General features: G+C 41.8%; 1 protein-coding gene across 1 annotated transcript in view; it reads left to right on the top strand.

Annotated features, from left to right (window-relative positions):
• The window catches only part of LOC124594528 (high-affinity choline transporter 1-like), a 378,310-nt gene that overhangs the window by 337,527 nt on the left and 17,989 nt on the right, over positions 1–22,794 (top strand). Inside the window, exons 8-10 of the mRNA XM_047132900.1 lie at positions 3,762–3,853; positions 14,885–15,007; positions 15,666–15,769. Of these exons, the coding sequence (XP_046988856.1) occupies positions 3,762–3,853; positions 14,885–15,007; positions 15,666–15,769 (319 nt within the window). The remainder of the gene's footprint in view (positions 1–3,761; positions 3,854–14,884; positions 15,008–15,665; positions 15,770–22,794) is intronic.

The following is a 22,794-nucleotide window of genomic DNA, read 5'->3' as shown; positions in this document are numbered from 1 at the left end:
ACGCGCTATCGTCCTGCCCGTTCTTTTTTTCAGTGTTTTTCCTAATTTTCAACATATTCTACGGTACCACAGGACAAACATTTTTCGCTTCCATACAACTCATTATTCCAAACGTACATTCTGTGAAATATCTCCCTCAAGTTAAAGCCAATCTTTGATACTAGGAATTCTCTCGGCTGGGAATGTCATCTCCACCTCTACCAGTCTACTTTTTATGTCCTCCTTGCTTCACCCGTCAATCGTAATTTTTCTTCCGAATTCCTTCTCTTCGTTTACTTCTTGTTTTCCAATTTTGACGTTAATTTTAACACTAGCCTCTTATCTACTACTCCTCATTATTATCGCCTTTATTCGGTTTGCTCCCAACTCAGTTTCTGTGCTAATTAAACAGTTGATTCCATTTAATGAGTCGTGCTAGTCAGTGAATATTGACACTGACATAATTTCTCCCTGAACTAAAATCCCGAATCACGTTTATTTCCGTCATTGCTTCTCCGACGCATAAAGTGAACCGTAGGAGTGAAATATTACAACCTTGTCTTATGTCCTTTCTAACCCGAGCATTATGAGGTAGGTCTTCCACTCTTATTGTCCCCTCTGCTCTTATTACATAATATCCGTCCTTCTCATGTATTTTTCCTCGTAATTTCGAACTCGAACCATTTTACGCTGTCGCGTGCGTTTTCTAAGCAAGGAAATCCCATGGAAATGCTTTGATTTTTATGTAACTTAACTGCTTGTTGATTACAATGAAGTAATTAGACAGGCTATACGGTCTTGTAATAATGTATCTAATTATCTTAAGACGGATTTCATCTAAATCCTTCCAGGCCTACTGGTAAAACAATTTTTTTTCCTTTGGTATTACTGTTTTTAACATATCTGTTTAATGAAAGCCTATGTTAGTCATATGTAATAAGCATTCCATATAATATGCTTTGTTTCGTAAATATACACAGTTTCGTATAATAATTTGTAAATTTAACAAAAATAAGGTTTACTGTAACGGACGAACATTATTCCGTCCGTTCCATTCATACGGTTTCAACGTTAGTGATAATTTTAAATTTTGTTCTCTAGTTCTATGTATTAACAGATCAAAGAAAATGAGTTAATAAGATGTGAATGGTATTCTGCTTCAAATAATGGTTCAAATGGCTCTGAGTACTATGGGACTTAACTTCTGTGGTCATCAGTCTTATAGAACTTAGAACTACTTAAACCTAACTAACCTAAGGAAATCACACACATCCATGCCCGAGGCAGGATTCGAACCTGCGACCGTAGCGGTCGCGCGGCTCCAGACTGTAGCGCCTGGAACAGCTCGGCCACTCGGCCAGCTCTGCTTCAAATTTCGAGCAATACACTGAGGTGAAAAACGTCATGGGATACCTCTTAATATCGACTCGGACTTCCTTTCGTCCGACGTAGAGCAGCAGTAGCTCGACGTGGCATCGACTCAGTGTTGGTGGTGCAGGATTTTGTGCGTCAATTAACCTCTCGTTTATGTCTAAAAATATCTGATGAGTGCCCAAATCATTCGCTCCAAACGTACAGAATCTTCGTCCAACCAATCTTGAATAACTCTAGCCGCGTGACATTGCGCTTTGTCATCCATTAAAATTCCATCTTTTTTGGGAAAATAAATTCCATGAATGGCTGAAAATGATCTTCAGGTAGCCGAATGTAACCATTTCCGGTCAATGATAGGTTCAGTTGGATCTGAGGACCCAGTCCATTGAATGTAAACATAGTCTACACTGTCATTAGGCCACCATCAGCTTGCAAGGTGCCTTGTTGACAATTTGGGTGTATGACCTTCTGGGGCCTGCTCCCCACTCAACCCTACCATCGACTCTTACCAGCTGAAATCGGGACTCATCTGAGCAGGTCGTGGTTTTCCAGTCGGCTAGAGTCCAATCGATATGGTCACAAGCAGAAGCGCTGCAGTCGATGTTGGGCTGTTAGCAAAGATACTCGTGTCGGCCGCCTTCTGCCATGACCCATTAATGCCAAATTTCGCTACACTTACGTAACGGGTAAGTTCGTTGTACGTCCGACATCGATTTACGCGCCTATTCACGCGGTGCTGCTTGTCCGTTAGCACTGACAACTGTACGCAAGCGTTGCTGCCCTCGGTCGTTAAGTGAAGTGTATCGGTCAGTGCGATGTCCGTGATGAGAGGTAATGGCTGAAATTTGGTATTCTCGGCACACTCTTGACCTTGTGGATCTTGAAATACTGAATTTCCTAAAGATTTCCCAAGTGGAACGTCCGTATCTCCAACTACCACTCCTCATTCATAGTGTTCCGGCCATAATCTCGTCGGAAACATTTTCACAGGAGTCATCTGAGAACAAATGACAGCTCCACCAGTGCACTGTCTCTTTATACCTTCTGTAAGAGATTCTACCTCCTTCTCTATACGTGGATATCAATATCCGTTGATTTTTGCCACCTCATTGTGTAATGTTATGTGTGCCTCACTGCTTTTTTTTTTCTTTAGCTAATTTGTGCCTGATTTTATTCTGAGAAGCTCAGTAATGTATGTAAATACCAAAAATGTAAATGTGATTCAAAAAGTACGTGAAGTGAAGTGAAGCGCAGCTGGACACCGAGAAACTATTTAGCGCGCAATCCCCGCAACGATAGTATTAGAGAATCTTTGAGTATGGACTCTGAAAAAAAAATTAATTTATTAAAAAAAAGACTGTTATTTTGTACCTTGTGGAAAGAGGACGTGTTGCTAGGCCGTCGCTCAGAACATATTGTTATATTTAATGAAAACTGATATTCTAGTGATAAAACCGAGTGAAGTATGTGTAAGAGTTGCCAAACATTTATTTGTACAAAATTTTTGGAAGTGAAGATTAGAAATATCATGTTTTTGGAAAAGGAGCGGAACTTCATTGTCGTTGCCGTCTATCAATCGACAGAATTGTAAGTGGACGAAGCTCACTAAAATACAGGAAAAGAAATGCATTCTCTATAGCTTACATTCAATAAGTAACAACCTCTCATAATTTCTTAATTACAGTAATTGGTTTATGTTCTTGTACAATAGTGTGTTGCTGAACTCCACTGACCAATTTTGATGTAGCAGGACGTGTAGTTTGAAGGAAGTTTGTGTGTCAAGCAATATCCTTTTCTCACGAAAAGCAGATTGCTGCTTCATTTTACTTACTTACAACAGTGGTCCCTTCGGTATGAAAAGCTACGAAAACTTGGGCTCAAAGCTATCCGCAATACGGCCAAGTAACTAACAGAGTCGTATTTTAAACCTTGAAGAACAATAACTTCCTCCAAATTGCAATACGTCAACAACTGGTGCAGAAGCTGATCATTCAAGGAGGCAGCAACCAAAAATTCTGGTACCAGTTACGACTTAAAGTAAAAATCTCAATCAAAAATCAATCTCTCTCTCTCTCTCTCTCTGCAAACACATATATAAATTTTTATAATATTATTTTTTAAAAAAGGTGATATTACAATTGTACACTGCCTGTTGCTTAAGAAGATCATGAGAGACAGGTGTCCACCATCGAATAAGCGTAATATAAGAACGCTGTTCAAAGTCAAGGTTAGGATATTTTTAGTATTGTGAAATACGTCCTAATTAGCGATGTTAGAGACCAGGACTGTGAAAGTATTTAACTAATAACTTACGTTCGAAATAAAAAGAAATATTTAAGGAATGGAAATTTGTGGCTTGTTGTTTGATTGAAACATTCACTGTACGAAGGCTGTGTACTTGTTCACAGATTGGCAGGCAGTCGAAGACGTCGCCAGGAACATCACGTCGGCGGATAAGGAGCTGGTTCTGCCACTGGTACTGCGGTACCTTACACCCAGCGTGAGTACTGCGACGTTTTAGCCTTTACAGACACTTTCTCAGATACTTCTGGCTTAAAACCTTAGACATCAACACTAAAGTTAATCGTAATGCAGTAGCAATGAAAGCTGCAGGTTTCTAGTATTTAATAGTGTATGAACTTAACTAACAGCTAATTGAAACTAGAAAGAAACAATTAAAATCGCTCAAAAGTGGAAAGGCCGCTGGACCTGATGGGATACCAGTTCGATTTTACACAGAATACGCGAAGGGACTTGCCCCCCTTCTTGCAGCGGTGTACCGTAGGTCTCTATAAGAGCGTAGCGTTCCAAAGGATTGGAAAAGGGCACAGGTCATCCCCGTTTTCAAGAAGGGACGTCGAACAGATGTTCAGAACTATAGACCTATATCTCTAACGTCGATCAGTTGTAGAATTTTAGAACACGTATTATGTTCGAGTCTAATGACTTTACTGGATACTAGAAATCTACTCTGTAGGAATCAGCATGGGTTTCGAAAAAGACGATCGTGTGAAACCCAGCTCTCGCTATTCGTCCACGAGACTTAGAGGGCCATAGACACGAGTTCCCAGGTAGAGGCCGTGTTTCTTGACTTCCGCAAGCCGTTTGATAAGGTTCCCCACAGTCGTTTAATGAACAAAGTAAGAGCATATGGACTATCCGACCAATTGTGTGATTGGTTTGAAGAGTTACTAGATAACAGAACGCAGCATGACATTCTCAATGGAGAGAAGTCTTCCGAAGTAAGTGATTTCAGGTGTGCCGCAGGGGAGTATCGTACGACGGTTGCTATTCACAATATACATAAATGACCTTGTGGATGACGTCGGAAGTTCACTGAGGCTTTTTGCGGATGTAGCTGTGGTATATCGAGAGGTTGTAACAATGGAAAATTGTACTGAAATGCAGGAGGATCTGCAGCGAATTGACGCATGGTACACGGAATGGCAATTGAATCTCAATTAGACAAGTGTAATGTGCTGCGAATACATAGAAAGAAAGATCCTTTATCATTTAGCTACAATATAGCAGGTCAGCAACTGGAAGCAGTTAATTCCATAAATTATCTGGGAGCAGGCATTAGGAGTGATATACACTGGAATGGTCATTTAAAGTTGATCATCGGTAAAGCAGATGCCAGACTGATATTCACTGGAAGAATCCTAAGGAAATGCAATCCGAAAACAAAGGAAGTAGGTTACAGTACACTTGTTCGCCCACTGCTTGAATATTGCTCACCAGTGTGGGATCCGTACCAGATAGGGTTGATAGAAGAGATAGAGAAGATCCAACGGAGAGCAGCGCACTTCGTTACAGAATCATTTAGTAATCGCGAAAGTGTTACGGAGATGATAGATAAACTCCAGTGGAAGACTCTGCAGGAGAGACGCTCAGTAGCTCGGTACGGGATTTTGTTGAAGTTTCGAAACATACCTTCACCGAGGAGTCAAGCAGTATATTGCTCCCTCCTACGTATATCTCATGAAGAGACCATGAGGATAAAATCGGAGATATCAGAGCCCACACAGAGGCATACCGACAATCGTTCTTTCCACGAGCAATACGAGACTGGAATAGAAGGGAGAACTGATAGAGGTACTCAAAGTACCCTCCGCCACACACCGTCAGGTGGCTTGCAGAGTATGGATGTAGATGTAGATGTAGAAAGTCGCAGGTACTTGTTAGCAAACAAATAGTCCTGCTTTAATTTATAACTCACTCAGTGATGTTCCTGTCCTTTATCTTACATCCCACTACCTCTATATGCATCCTCTTCATGGCAGTCTGTATCCTGCAGTCTTTCAATTCCCGTTTGATCGCTTGTTGTCATAAATCTCTTTTTTGCATCACTTTCGAGAATCTACAGCAATACTTCTATTTGGAATGGCGGAGAAGTGTTTAGAAAATATGATAGTGATTTCTTTAAAGGAACTAGTCAACTAGAGCGAAACTCTTTACACAGCTTTGCTGACTGGGATTCTCTGAAGAAGAAGAACGGTGAGAGTCCACGAAACGTAATACAGGAAGCCTCCAAACGTGCTGAAACACTTTAATAACGAATATTTCTAAGACAGACATGGTACAATAGAAAAAAGAAAAGCAGCAGGCTATTTGTAATTATATGCCTATACATCACCTGTTGTTTGTTGTTTAATCTTCTACAAAAACTCGTAATATTGTAATGTGAGTTCATGTACTGATATATTATGAAATGTAGTTGTACTGTCCACATTAAGTAATTGGCGTAGAGGTTGTGAAAATAATCGTTATCGTTATTTAGCGCACAACACACAAAACAACAGTTACGTATTTCGGGAGTCGGGCTCCGACCATCTGGCTGTCTGCGTTTTAACTTTCACACAGACGCGCACTCTTAACAAAGCGCAAACTAGTCATGAAAAAAAGTTAAATAAAATAAAAGTATTCGGATATTAAGTTCTCGTCTTACTTTAAAATCGGGAACGCCTCACTCTCTGTTTCGCCTTTTCATACAACCGTTCGTTTCTACAGTGGTAACATCGATCGCATCTGCTACACTTCACACCAACTGCCTTCCAGTACACTGGCTTGTTCTGTAAACAAGTACACTGCTCCAACTTACTGCACGGAGCCAATAACGGTTCCACTGTATTCCAGAGATGTCACTGGCGACGCGAGGAGCAAAATCTTCTCGTATTACTGCTAAATAGAAAAACGATTCACGAATCCGTTACGCTCTCTCCCAAGAATACATTAAGAACATTATCGAGTCTATCTCGATGAACTGATATTTCTAGTTCTTCAAGTTCCTTTCTTCGCTACTTGCACCACTTCTAAATTCTCTTCAATAACGTGTAGCAGGTAGCCTGTCTCGTACATGTGTTTCGCTAAGACAGATTTAGCGTAACTGCCCAGTCTTAAAGCGTCCGTGTGTTCTTTGTACCTCGTCGAAAACATTTTCCTGTGTGTCCTATATATCTGGCGTCATACGATGCTCACTGTACTATAGTTCTGTATTTAAATCAATAAAAACGGAACCCTTATAGAATCAGTTTGTTGTCCGTCCGTCCGTCTGTCTGTCTGTCTTTCCGATTGTTAAAAACCCTCATTATCAGAAAAGTTTAGATGTATCAAGTTGAAACTTATGTCACATATTAAGGTCTACGATCTCCTGGCTGTGTAAAAAATGAAATCTTCTAAGTCGATGAAATCAAAGGATACGGTCATTTATGTCACATATTTTTATGCAAACTCATTCATCAAAACATGTATCGTACTTCGCGTTGGCCTAGAAACACGAAATTTGGCAAGAAGCAAGGTTTCACAATAAAAATAAAGCGACAAATCCGCAAATTGTTAATTTCTAACTATATCATAAGAAAAATTTCTTTTGTCATTTGTTATCCGACTCAAATTTGAAATATTCTCAAAAGACTAGAAATTTCGGGAAGCGATATCTTGCAAGTATCACGTCGATAACATAAAAATCGTCTCGATTCTCGATTCCCGGGATAGATAAAGTGCCTGTATGGATAATTAAGTTTTACGGAACCTTCAGATCCCGAGTCCTGCTCGCACCTCGCCAATTTTTTGTATACGACTGTTTGTTCTAGTTCACTTTTCCTACTTCCGGCCCCGGGCTTTAAACTACATATGACCACGTTTTTCGCGCGGGATGCGAACTTCACATTATATGGCACAAATAAATCGCCAGTTTATCTGAGATTTTCCCAAAATACGACATGGTAACTATCTTTTTATCGTAAGCTAATTCCTCTTTTTGTTTCCAATTTCTTATCCGTTGTCTATTGCTATGTCGTTTATAATATTTAACACATTCAGTCTCTCTTTGGCACTCACTGGCATCTAATTTCTAAATGCAGCTTCTTTATAAATTCTCAGGTGGCATAACTGGTTATGAATTACAACATCTGTTTGTGTTCACTTTCTAAAGATCTTAAAGGCATGTAATTCGTCTTGCTTCATACCTTTACGTCCCAAAAGTGAATACGTTTATTGCTTTCGAGCTAGGGTAAAGTCAATTTTCTCGAAGAGCTCACTACATTTACTAGTCAGTCTCAGTTCATTTTACGAACTACAACATGTTGTCAACAGAGGGTTTATAATATACTACCTCTTTCATTAAAAGGATCGTCAAACTTTAAAATGTTCTCTTCTAAATTACTAATAAAGATACGCGTCACAGCGTCTGAAATGATCGATTCTTTTTCCAACCCATTTTTATGGATGTAATACGTTCCATTTAGCTAGAATCAGTTAAAATCAGTGACAAGACGCAGGAACTCTAAACAGTCGCTTCATGCCTCGATATCTTCTTACACTTAAGTAGGTTTTTTTTAATACTCTCGTTCTTGTCATCTACCGGAACCTTAGCTCACAACTCTTTAATGTCCAGGAAGACAAATCGGGAGAATTCTGTAATCAGTTTATCTTTAATTTCGTTAATTATGCCATATTGTTACGCAACGAGTAGTTATTGCTAAACACACGACTGTATCTAAGGAACGTATAAAAAGGGAGCAGCATTTATGGTCACAGGTTTATTTCATCCACGGGAGAGTGTCACAAAGATACTAGAAACCTTAATTGTCAAACGTCTGATGACAGACGCCAGCTAGTCCGCCGAAACGTGCTTACATTTTCAGGATCCAGCATTGAGTGAGGAATCCAGATATACAGTATATTGCAAAAAGATACCGACGAACTTCGAGACGTTGCAGAGGGTGTCTTAAGGGACAAATCGAGGATAGGAACACTTGTCCGTAGAAGTTATCTAACGACGCTACAGAGCATCCAAGTTACAGGTTACGGTGCCTGCTGCTAGTCCACCACTTCGCAACAAATGTGACGCCGACGGACCGCAGGCGGAACGTCTCGTACTGTTGTTTGTTATTCAGTGATCGCGACTTATTGCCACGATAAAAAAAAATGGTGCAAATGGCTCTGAGCACTATGGGACTCAACTGCTGTGGTCATAAGTCCCCTAGAACTTAGAACTACTTAAACCTAACTAACCTAAGGATATTACACACATCCATGCCCGAAGCAGGATTCGAACCTGCGACCGTAGCGGTCGCGCGGTTCCAGACTGTAGCGCCACTCCGGCCGGCTATTGCCACGATCACCAGTGAAGAAGATGGAGCTAGGCCTTGCCTTCTATGATTGCAATGCTCTTCTGCATCGGTGGCTGACGGTTTTGGACACGGGTTTCCATTCTCTGTCTGTTCCTCAAAATCCCCTCTAGGACACCCTTGGAAATTGAAGGTATCGTTTTGTAACACCCAGTATGTGAGAACACACACATATCGTTCCCGTTGGGACTCCGAAAACTAATTACAGCATGCACAAAGGAATTTAAGCATTCGCTACTCCCGCGTTCCTCGGTCAATATAACAGGAAGAAATCCCCTTTTTTTATGCGGCCCTCCACGAAATCTCAGAGTAGCACATGCAACCAACTTCTTCAATTATTTACTGCATGTATTTCAATCTCTGTCTTCCTTTACAGTTTTTACCCTCTACAGCTCCTTCTAGTACCAGAGAAGTTATATCCTGATGTCTTAACAGATGTCCTATCATCTTGTCCCTTCTTCTTGTCAGTGTTTTCGCATACTCCTTTCCTCTCTGATTCTGTAGAAACCTCCTCAATCCATAACTTATCAGCCCACGTAATTTTCAATATTCGTCTGTAGCACCACGTTTAAAATTCTTTCATTCTCTTTTGTTCTGATTTTCCCAAGTTCTTCTTTCCATGTGCTCCAAATGTACATTCTCAGAAATTTCTTCCCCAAATTAAGGCCTACCTTTGATACAAAGAAGCTTCTTTTTGCCAGGAATGCCGTTTTTGACAGTGCTAGTCTGCTTATTATGTCCTCCTTGTTGCATCCGTCGTGGGTTGTTTTGCTGCCTAGGTTCAGAATTCGTTAAGTTCATCTACTTCGTTATCACCATTCCTGATGTTAAGTTTCTCGCTGTTCTAATTTCTCCTACTTCTCATTACTTTCGTCTTTCTTCGGTTTACTCTCAATTCATATTCTGTACTCATTAGACTGTTCATACCATCAGCAGATCCTGTAATTCTTCTTCACTGTCGCTGACGAGACCAGTGTCATCAGCGTAACTTATCATTGTTATCCATTCACCTTGAAATTTAATTCCACTCTTGAACCTTTCCTTTGTTTCCACCATTGCTTCTTTTAATCAGAGCACTTCGTTCTTGGTCTTCCGCTCTTATTATTCCGTCTCGGCTCTTGTACAAGTTGTATATTATCCGGCTTTCACTGTAGTTTACCCCTATTTTTCTCAGAATTTCGAACATTTTGCACCATTTGACATTGTCGAACGCTTTTTGGAGGTCGTCAAATCCTATGAACGTGTCTTGATTTTTCTTTAGTCTTGTTTCCGTTATCAATCGCAACATGAGAACTGCTTCTGTCGTACTTTTACTTTTCCTGAAGCCAAACTGATCGTCATCTATCACATCCTCAGTTTTCTTTTCAGTTCTTCTTTATACTATTTTTGTCATCAACTTGGATGCATAAGCTGTTAAGCTGATTATGTGATAATTCTCGCACTTGTCAGCTCTTGCAGTCTTCGGAATTGAGTGGATGAGGTGCTAATAAGTGGTAAAATGGAACGTACTCTGGCTAGGACTTCCCAGGGTTTTGCGGAGTTTAGATGTATATGTAGATCTAGAGGACAAGACAAACATATTTTCAATTAACTAAACAAACGCCGTTTTTAGCCTCGTTTCACAATTTATTATTAATTATATTGCATAACCTAGGTTTCGGGCTATAAGCCCATTTTGAAGTATATTACTGATTCCCAAAGATGAAAATACATAGATAAACCTGGTGACAGGCAAAGATAATCTCAACTTCTTAGGTATCGATCGATAGCTTAATGTACACTTACATCAATGATAATTTTTTTAAATAACTTACATCCATTATTACACATTCATCAGTTATACTACAATGACCGGACTAAAGTTTTTAACTACGATGGACAGGGGTCCAAAGTTTTGCTTCTATCCTGGAGTTGTGACTTCATCTAAAAGAGATGAATTATTGACTTGGGTTTGCTCGTTTAATAATAGCTGTGGGGATATACACGTCTGTTTTTTAATTTCTAAAATTTCTAGTTGGTCGAGTTTGGCCCCCTTTTCCTCTGTGTGTAGGACTTGTACATCTATTGTGTATTTGTGATTACTGTTCAGACAAAGGCTGAATCAGACTTCCTCAGTCTCCAGTTTCTGTGGTGTTCCTTAAGCTTGGTACAGATTGACCTCCTCGTCTGTCCTCTGTAGCAAGACTGACACTCCCGGCATGTGATTTTATAAACCCCACTTTTTGTGATAGCTGGTTATTTGTCTTTTGCATTGAACAAGAAACCCCCTATTATCTGAGGGACATAGAAAAACACAGAGAAACAATTTTCCCTCAAGATGTTACTTACGCTATTTGATGTTTTCCCTATAAAACGTAATCGCACCATTTCTTTTCCTGTTTGCTGTGTTTTTCATTGGGGACAGTAGGGACCTGGCCTGTTTCTTCATATTACCTAACATTTATCAATTGTGTTGGGTCAAATTCACTATTTATGGCTATTGCTTCTATTGTGTCAAGTCCCTGGTCAAAATCTTCTTGGGACATATGGATAGAAAGGAGACGGTGAATCATGCGATGGAATGCTGCAAGTTTGTAGGTTGTACGACGTTGGGAGGCAGCCGGGATGAAAGTGTCTTTTCGGTAAATTTTAAATTTATGGTTACGGTCTTCTATCCTTAAGGTAATGTACAGGAAATTTAAGTTGCCCCCCACCCCCAACTTATTTTCAGTTACGGTCGCAATCAGTGATTACAGTCTTCACTGGTTTTGATCTTTTATGTCACGCATAGACAATCAGGCCAGTTGTTCTTCTTGACTCGTCTGGAGACGTCGTCTTTCTTAGTCCTCCGAACTGCATGCTCAGTGGAAGAAGATCACTGCAGGCAATATATCAATACGGGTCTATCTGAGGATGACACAAACGTAGAAACCAGTAACAACTGTACGCGATTGTAACTCAAAATAAAATTATCTTGTAAAATTGACAGTAGCTGACGTTACACCATCATTAGCTTAAATTAAATGAAATATTAATTTAACTTACTATTCTACATCATGCATGAGACAATTTATAAAAAAAGGTACTCGCGTAAATAGTTTCTAAACGCAGTCAGGATTCATTATTAAATTTTCCGTACGTGTGCGGCCTTTTTGAATTTTGTTACTAAAACCAACATTTCGTCCCTGTCTGCGAATTACTTACAGTGGCGACATGACTTCTATTCACTGCAGATAGTGGCTAGCTGCTCACTGAAATGAAATTTATACCGAGATACGACCTTGCCGGGGCGAAAAGTCACTTTTTTTTAAATTCGAGGGTGGCTCTCCATTTGGGTTGTTTCGTACACTTCATCTACCGTCTCACGGTGGAAGGCTGATGGTCTCCTGCTTGACAGCTGGAAACCAGGTATTAATAAACTCAGGACTTTTCTTTTTCCGACTGGACTGCTATCGTCTTTGGAGTTCTCCACTGGATCTGCACAGTCTAGGGTAGTACCTGCTCCAGGTTGCTGGGACATGGCTCTCTCCAAATACAATCCTGTGGTTTCCTGACTGCAGTGAGTACTCCACTGCGGCTTTTCTCCCCTTCAATAGTTGCCTTTACATTCGTCGATTTTTCCATAATTCTCTTGCTGTTACTACCCATGTACACCAGTCTACAACCACATCGTATATTCGTGACATTCCAGTTTGACATCGTACGTAGTAATAAATACACGTCAAGTTCAAGTTCACGTTCCAGCACACTTCGTAAACGTGTTGTTCTAAGCAACTCTTCAAACCTAACGCAGGAACTAACACAGACCACGTGAAACTCAGTTCAAAGGTATCCCGCGAGAATAAATCTGAAAACAACGTAATGGATAATTATGCAAAGGCAGCACAAGAAGCAACCGTTTCACCACAGTCCTCGGCGATGTCGCTTAGTGTGCCCATTCAGTGACAAGCGTATATACTAATAATACACTGTCCAGTCACATTAACGTCGGTACCTTTCAGGAACCTGATTAACCACCTGCTACGAGACATTCAGGAAGCTAGCGAGGGGGATATGGAGCCATTCCGATTCCAGTGCAGCGGCCAGTTGCGCAAGGGTTTCTCGGTTTAGGATCCATGGCGCGATCAGCCGGAGCGAGGTGGTCCCATAGATTCTCGACTGGGCTTAAGTCCGGGGAGTATGGCGGTCAGGAGGGGGTACGGATGGCAAACTGAGCCAGGTGCTGTACGAATCACGCCCGTACACTGTGAGCTGTGTGACACGTTACACTCTTCTGCTGGTAGTTGCCATCGTACAGAGGAAAAAGAAACTGCATGTAGGGGTGGACATGTTCGCCAATGGTAGATGATACTTGTGATGATCCATTGTGCTTTCCAGAAAGACAAGATCATCCAGGTAATGCCACGGAAACGTTCCACAGACCATCTCTGTTGTACGGTAATTTCTTTCAAGACGTTTCAAGTTATACACGCCAACGGTCATCTGTGCGATGGACAACACACCCTCCTCTGGCCTGCACCCTTCCGACAATTGTTGCAGGGCTGCACACGCCAACTGCCGTCAGTCCGACGGAGCATAAGACGTGATTCATCTGAAAAGGTCACCTGTCGCTACTCAATGGATGCCTAGTTGTGGTATTGGCGTGCAAATTCCAGCCTTCGCCGCCGATGAACATGGGTGCATGACCAAGACACTTGCTACGGAGGCCCATATGAACTAACGCTGAACGGTCGGATGCCCCTTGATTCAATTGGGCGGCCAGTTGCTCAACAGAAGCACGTCCATTCGCCTATACACATCTCCGCAGCCGTCATTCACCTCTGTGGTGGACCACAGTCGGTCGGCGCCGGTTTTGGACAGTGTCATTTTCCTACACACGGTATATTTTAACCATGGCGGTACGGCGCGTTCAGTTTACAGACTTAGCCGTTTCGGAAATTCTTTCACTCTCGGCCCGAAAGCCAATGATCATGCTCGTTTCGACGTCAGGTAAATCGCTCCGTTTCCGCATTACGACAACGTCTGCCTTATTGTCCGCGTCCTTCCAATACGTTCCATAAACGCTCCACTGCTAGCGCCGCCACGCGCCCTCTATGGGTAGTTGTTGCACGTTGACGTCGAACATAAACGATGTTCACATAATGTGGTTGGAGCATGTAGTTCGGCATGTCCAATAAGCAGGAAAGCGGAGTGTCCAATAATTTCTATAATAATGAGTCAGATCACCAACGAGTGCGGTCTTTTTACAGTTGTCGACACCTTTCACCCACACTGAGACGGATACCGATTCATTTATTTTACGACGATTCCTGGTCCTGAGAACAAAAGGCATAGTCGACATGTAATACGGTGAACCCTTATCTCTGTTGTAAACTTCACAAATCTGGAATGTCCGATAAGCGATGACATCACGTGAATTGAAATTATCTAGCCCTTTTACTTTATCGACTTTTGGTCCACGCACAAGAGCAACGGTGACCCAGCCGTTACCGTGTTCATTCGTATCCTTGTTAGCGAGAGTGAAGTTCAAAACTTCAGGCGGAAACAAATATGGCCTACAAGGCATGCGGAGACCCGCTGACCGATATCCGCCCCAAGCAATACTATTATTGGCTCACTGATCTCAGAGTTTAAATAGTGAGCTGACAATATGCGTTTGTGTTTCTCAACTAAGGGTGAAGCTACTCTAGCAGATGGAAGACTGTTTATTCTTTGAGACTTGCAAGTCCTCATTGATACGTGTATGAGTACCTAGTACGAAAAATGTTTATAGCGGACGACTTTCAAAGGTGACGATGAACGCTCACTGGCGTCAAACTTTCCTTGACAGTCAACATACGTTGTCAATAACCTTCAAATTTAATCTTTTAGTGATACGCATTTCCTTTCTGGTGTAATGACGTGTTGCCTATTTGTTACAGTGGGTGGCGTTCTTCGGTCTTGGAGCAATATCAGCATCCATTATGGCCTCCGCAGATTCCAGCATTCTCGCTTCCAGTTCCATGTTCTCCAGAAACATTTACAAGCTAGTCCTGAGGACTCAGGTAAGTACCTGTCACGCACGTTACCTCCCCCCAAAAGCTACAACAACAAAATAGTAATTTGAAAATTAAACAGCAAGTCTCTTGACAGCTTAACTCCTCATTTCTTGTAGAAATGATCTTCAGCATGACCTCTGACAATGCCGGCCGCGGTGGCCGAACGGTTCTGGGCGCTTCAGTCCGGAACCGCGCGACTGTTACGGTCGCCGGTTCGAATCCTGTCTGGGGCATGGATGTGTATGATGTCCTTAGGTTAGTTAGATTTAAGTAGTTCTAAGTTCTAGAGGACTGATGACCTCAGATGTTAAGTCTCATAGTGCTCAGAGCCATTTGAACCATTTGATGGCTCTGAGCACTATGGGACTCAACTGCTGTGGTCATAAGTCCCCTAGAACTTAGAACTACTTAAACCTAACTAACCTAAGAACATCACACACATCCATGTCCGAGCCAGGATTCGAACCTGCGACCGTAGCGGTCGCTCTGATCCAGACTGTAGCGCCTTTAACCGCTTGGCCACTCCGGCCGGCTGAACCATTTGAACCTCTTGCGATGTTGATATGAGAGAAACATTAGATTCTAACCTGACTTCCTTATATTGCTTCAGCAATACAAGTAAGAAGAGAAGGTATTCGTCGGACGTTCATTTTACGTGTTTCAGGCCTCGGAGCGAGAGATGGTGTGGGTGCTGCGCGTGTCCGTGGTGGTAATCACCGCCATAGCGGCGCTCATCGGGCTCACCGCGGGCAGCATCTACTACCTGTCGTGAGTACTCACACCGCTACACCTTACAACGCTATGTACACTACCTGTTCTAAAAGTCTCCACACACCTATTAGTAAACATTAACATGGAGTGTGCCCAGCCTACGCTTCGCCTTCATGATGGCTTGACCTCTGCTGGCGTACTTTCAGTGAGATGTCTGAAAATCTTTGCAGGAATTCTTCCTCAAGAGCTGAGTCCAGAGAATGATGGACACTGGGATCTGAAGCGAAGTCGACTTTCTAACTTATCCAAAAGGTGCTCCATTGGGCTTAGGTCGGGACTCTGGGCAAGTCAAACCATTTCAAGAATGTTATCGTCTGTCTTCACAGCTGCTGTTTTATCGTAGGGTATATTTTCATTCTGGTACAAGTACTGTTCGCAGTGCACATTTCGCTAAAATGTGTTCATATCCTTCCGAATTTAGTGTTTTCTTAAGGTTAATAACGGGACCAAACCCTAACTGTAAAAAAATACTCTTATAGGTAACACCACCGCCTCCTTAGTTCACAGCTGGCTCTACACTTAGTGATAGGCAACGTTATCCAAGAATTCGCCAAACCCAAACCATTCGATCGGACTGCCACACGGTATAGTGTGATTCGTCACCCCAAATCACTCGTTTTCGGTCATCCAATGTCCAGTAGCGCCCCTTAGCACTGACTACGGAAGTGCTTTACTTACGAGAAGCTAACGAACCATTCTACCCCATTATTTTACTCTCTGTCATTGTGCTAGCTAGACTGCCGGTAACATTTTTGAACTCACGAGTGATTCCTTCTGCTGATTTCATGCGATATTTTACAACCATTGTCCCAATTTTCGACGGTCCCTATCCGTCAGCCATGGGAACTGCCTGGTCTTGGCTTAGTCGTGCTTGTTCCTTCGCGTTTCCACTTCACAATAATATCTCCGACAATTGACTCGAGTAGCTTTAACTTTAGAAGAGATTAAGTGTCCCTTCTGGATTTGTTACTCAGGTGAGATCCAATAACTAGTCCAAGTTCGAAGTCACTAACCTCTTCTGATCAACTCAGTATGCTGTTACTGCTTTTCTGCTGATAATACAGAACTGCCCGCCTCCTTTTATATTAGGGAGTCCGACTCTCGTGATATCTGGTGGCCAGCTACGCATTACATACGGATGTCCTGCACTTTTAATCAGATAGTGTAGGAGCGTAGCCTTTCACACTTGGAGTCATTTCCAGTAAAATTCTGCTGGGTGTTTGATCCCGACATGATGTGATAAAACTATCGACGTTCCAGCCGCTACTACAGACAGTCCTCAGCAGGTTCACCATCACACACTTAGGATCTTTTTTAAATGTTGCATAGCTTCTAGCCCCTCTCTTAATTACAATATATTGCAGTAATAGAATTTAAAAATTAATGTTTATCAACCACACTAAGTATTCCTGCGATCGGATTTTCGTTGATTTATCAGGATACCTTGAGAAGAAATAAAGAACTGATGTTTGAATTTTCCTAAATTTACATTTTGTTTTTACTAATCTTATGTTCGTTCTCCGTTACTACTTGTTCTCGTTTTTGGCACAGTTTTGCGTGAAACGATGATATTTCTTCTCGCAAAATTTGTTCGAAGTATCCACGCCAGCAAATGAAAAGTTGAGGACGTTGACCACAAATTTTCATGTTTTGCTAGCAATTTTCTCTGCTAATCACATTCAAATGACACGGGATGCAGGACAACACCCTCGAGATGAACATACCGGAAATATAATAAATCTCCCGCCAAAACATAGATCAAAGATACTACAAAAAAGTTATTGTAGTAGCTTCAACGTTAAAATTTTAACGGCAATGGTTTTGCCATACAGCTCATCTTAATTCACCGTTTCCACACTTTTCAATAAACAAGAATAATAAATATTATTGCAGATGTAACTAGTTACACAAATAAACACTAAATATGCATAGCGATTTTGAAACGTCATCACTTGAGAGCAAGCGATTTTTACCCACGTTTTTCTATTAATACATTTGTGAATGTGATGAAAATAATATTCAAGTTATAAGTAGTAAAGCTGTCACCTACCCATAGGTTGGTTTGAACACCACAGGCTTTGGAGATGGTATGCCGTTGCTTTCCTGCGACCTCTGAACTGATTTATCCAGCCAGGTATAGGGAGAACTACAGTTTAACGTGGATTCCAAACTACGATGCAGTTCAGCAATTTTTCTATTAATAAACGTTGTCAGTGGCGAAATGCGTGGTAAGCAATAGATGAAAATCCAAAGACCGACCGGGGGTCCAACCCAAGGCTTTTGAATCACTTTGCCACTGAGGCAACGAGCCCCACTAAATTATAAAAACAGATGTAAAAAAATAACTGTATGTGCCGTTTTATTGGGTCTTGTTGTTTATTAATGCAGCATATCGTTTTCTTCAGTAGAAAATCAGACTGAAGGATTGACCAGTTTCATTACAAGCTTTTTTCACAAGCTCTTCAGAGCCACTTATATACAGTAAATAGCCATTACTAAGGAAAAAAATTGGAGGGCAATTAAATACGTGGAATAAAAGAGTTAGAGAATGTTTTGCAATTCGCGTTAGAAACATTATGCGTGGTTACGAAGTTTTGTGCATGAGTGCTGCAATTCGTAGAATCCATCACCTTGTTTTGGCCTCTGCGAACTGGCTGTTCTGGAAGGAAGTTTCTGAAAACCAAACATATCATCAAATCCTGACGGGCCAAAACCAGATTCCGTCTACATGTAATATTAACTGATATTACCTAGGAATTAGGAATCGTCAAACAATTAGAATGAAAATGCATACTTTCAACAGTGAGTCAACTCCATCAACCTGCGGTTCCGACTTGCATTAATACAAAACAATAACACACTCGGCTATAAATCAAGCATAATTAACGAAACTCTAAGATGAATTAATGCAATCATTGTCACTGTCATAGCTGTCACTGAGATACCATTGGATCATACTGTGCAACGATCCTTTCCAACATCTTATCAACCTGACACTATAGCATCGATGATTACTAGCAAACTTCTGCTTCCTTGGCCTATTCTTGGCGAGGTGTGCGCGGCTGGTATGCTATGAATGCTCCCCGTCTCTTGTACAAGGTAAAAGTGATAGTTGATCTGGCCAGCGCCAGTCCTAGTTCTTTGGCGGTCAATAAGACTTTCGTAACAGGGGCCGTTGATTCGTTTGAAGTTCGTGCGCTAGGATTGTCCGAGAACAGAGCAGGGCGGAGGTTCCGTTAAGCCACTAGCTTCCGTGTGTCGCTGGTGTATGGGATTGCTGTAGATGCCATAACCCGCTTCACCATTCCCAGTCATCCTGTGACGTTTAAAACCTGTCCACCTTTTAACATGGCAGAACGGAGCCTTACTCTGGCAATGCGACTCATAAATGATAATTAGGCACATCTAAGCCTCTTGCTTCCATTAGACTGCTTGCGTGTTTTTCATCTCATGCCTCCCACACTACTTCATCATCATATCCCTCCACACTTCTGTTATCGCCAATTAACAGTTTGCCGACCGGCGACATCACAGTGGTGTCATGCGCATAGTGTCGCCCAGTGGCTGGTGACAACACTTTAGTATCTTTTTCATTCTGTTTGTGTTTTGTGTTAGGTAACAATAAGTTACACACGTCAACAAGTTTATTGTTTTTATAAGTACTTGTGCACTTTCATCATGGCAGACGAAAGAGACGATACGATTTTTTACGATAAATGCGCGGACGTCTTGTCTGACGTTCCGGACGACTTGGCCGATTGGGAAGAAGACATTGGATATCAAAAAAATGAAAGTTAAGCAGAATCGTCGGAAGAAGAATTCGGCGAACGCTACGGTTGCCAACTGATTCGGATGAATCAGACGAAGAAGACAAACTATGATTTACTGAGGACCAATAATAAATTTGAAGGATATCCGCGTCCACACACATTTCCTAAAGATACACACAGCGTCGTGGATATCGAAGAATTATGTATTGGGAACGATCTATTTGAATATATTAGCAACGAAACCAACAAGTATTACAGTCAAAATTGCAATAGAAGGAAACTGGATTTAAAAAAAATGCCAAATTTGTCGACGTTACGGGACCCGAACTTAGAAAATGGTTTGGGTGTGCTATCCATACGGGAATTTTAAAAAAGGCAAGGATCGATATTACTGGTCAACAAATCCGTTGATAGACACACCGATATTTCGCAAAACGATGTCCCGCAACCGATTCAGACAGATATTATTGTTTTTACATTTTTCCGACAGCAACTATAAACCAGATAATGCCGACCGGCTTTTCAAATTGTAATTCGCAATTGGTTATTTTTCCAAAAAGTTTAAAGAAACGTTTAATCTAAGTCAAAACATCTCATTTGATGAAGGAATGATATCGTGGCGTGGACAGTTAAATTTTAAAGTTTACAATACGTCGAAAATTACGAAATATGGCATACTCATACGGATGCTGTGTGATTCGAGTACGGGACACATTTCCTAATTCAAGATATATTCCGGCGGTGGACGACCTTTAGCAAAAGCAGTGATGGAACTATTGACACCTTCTTATGCAAAGATGCATCATCTCTACATGGATAATTATTATAACAGTGAAGAACTTGCAGAGAAGTTACTTGAAAAGGAAATTCGAGTTTTTGGAACGATACGGCAAAACAGAGGATTTTCGGAAAAATTAAAGCGCCCAAAAGTTAATGTGTTTGAAGCTTGTCCTCAACGGAAAGGTGACAAGCGGCCGGCTACTAGCCAAGTAATCCGAATTAGCGCTGCCGGCGCCAAGTGAATAAATTTGTACGAGACATGCGGACGACAAAGTGTTAAGTGACGTATTCAACGTTCCCTGTCAATTACCATTTCTGATGTTTGAGCGTGCCTTTAGACCAGTGTCCACTATGTCACGTAGCTCAATGATACTGACAGGCTTTCTTATTCATGTAGGTTAGTACTGTAGTATTCATCTGTTGAGGTAAGTGCAGTCAGAATGGTGATATGTCAGACCCTGGGACACTGACAAGGCCTTTGATTTCAGTGAAGTCTCAGCAGCTGCCCAGCTCAGTCCCATTAGGAAATAAAGAGAGTTGAATAAAATTGTAACTGAGTTTCCAATCAGTGATTCATACTGCTTACACAATTACTGTCAGAGTTCGCTAGTAGTAGGCATCAGTTAAAAAGTCAATTTATTTATTCTCGAGTCAGAAACATACAAATTCACAATAGCCATACACAACAATATATATATATATATATATATATATATATATATATATATATATATATATATATATATTGTATTTATATTACATGTGCTCAGTACTTTGCAACCTCCAAGGCGCTTGCAGGAGATCAATCTTCGTGCAGGATGTAGGGCACAAAAGGAACTGGAGCACGTGGCTTGTGGTTGTCTCTGGATCGTCCAACTCCTGATCGTAATCTGTTTAAAGATTTCCACACCAGCCAGCTCTCGTTGTGTCCAGGTGGTAGTTCTTCAGCTTTTGGCATCTGCAGGCGAGGCGTCGACTTCTTCCTAACTCTAGCATTGCTTCTCTGGTGAAATGGTGAGCTTCTCGGATGTTCTCAGGAAGCAATTTCGCGATCTCAGCCGTTGCTGAGGTGCATTATGTCCGTGCAGTGGATGGGCATTGTCCTGTTCTACTTTCAGTCTCTCCTTGTTGGCAGCCACTATTCTGCGTAGCCAAGGTGGCGCTATTCCATTTAGGCAGTAGAGATTATCAGTTGGGGTAGGTCTTAAGCAACCTGTGATCAACCTGCAGGTTTCGTTGAGAGCGATGTCTACTTGTCTGGCATGAGATGACCTGTACCAGACTGGAGAAGCATATTCAGCAGTTGAAAAGCACAGTGCCATTGCAGAACAGCGAATAGTTTGTGGATGTGATCCCCACGAAGATTGCAATGATTTGCGACCAAGATAAGACTTGCAATCGGGAGTACCCTGGGCGTCAGGTTCCTCCAGCGGCTGATGGTTTCACACCAGAAACATCATCTTGGTCCTTTTCAGGACCACAGTTGATCATCATATCGATGAATACAGAACGTGTATCATCACCAAAAAAAAGTCAATGAACTGAAACTCCTTATTTACGTACATTAAGGTAACAAAAGTCAAGGGGATACCTCTTAATAACGTGTCGGTCCTCCTTTTGCCCGGCGTAGTGCAACAACTAGACGTGACTGGACTTAACAAGTCGTTGTAAGTACTCTGCAGAAATAATTAGCCATGGCGCTGCGTTTTGCGCCCGAACTGACCTCGCAATTACGTCCGGTGAGATTAATGGCAGGTGATCTATGTGGCCAAATCATTCGCTCGAATAGTCCACAATGTGCTGACAATTCCATCGTTTTGGGAACGTGAAGTCCATGAATGGCTGCAGATGGTCGCCAAGTAGCCGGACATAACCATTCCCAGTCACTGATTGGTTCAATTGGACCAGGCGACCCAGTCCATTCTCTGTAAACACAGCCCACACTATTATGGGGGCCAATACCAGTTTGTCTTGTTCACAACTTGATTCCATGGCTTTATGGGGTCTGCGCCACACTCGAGCTCTACCATAAGGTCTTACCAACTGAAATCTGAACTCATCTGACCAGGTCACTGTTTTCCGTCGTCTATGGTCACGAGAGGAAACAAACGAAAAATTCGCAGTAGGTATTAAAAATCCACGGAGAAGGAATAAAATCTTTGAGGTTCGTCCGCCGGCCGAAGTGGCAGAGCGATTCTAGGCGCTTCAGTCTGGAACGCGCGACCGCTACGGTCGCAGGTTCGAATCCCGCCTCGGGCATGGATGTGTGTGATCTCCTTAGGTTAGTTAGGTTCAAATGGCTCTGAGCACTATGGGATTCAACTGCTGAGGTCAGTAGTCCCCTAGAACTTAGAACTAGTTAAACCTAACTAACCTAAGACATCATAAACATCCATGCCCGAGGCAGGATTCGAACCTGCGACCGTAGCGGTCTTGCGGTTCCAGACTGCAGCGCCTTTAACCGCACGGCCA

Source organism: Schistocerca americana, chromosome 2, assembly GCF_021461395.2.
Source record: "Schistocerca americana isolate TAMUIC-IGC-003095 chromosome 2, iqSchAmer2.1, whole genome shotgun sequence".
Taxonomy (NCBI): domain Eukaryota; kingdom Metazoa; phylum Arthropoda; class Insecta; order Orthoptera; family Acrididae; genus Schistocerca; species Schistocerca americana.
The sequence above is the reverse complement of the archived record's forward strand: the minus strand, read 5'-3'. Positions and strand labels throughout refer to the sequence as shown.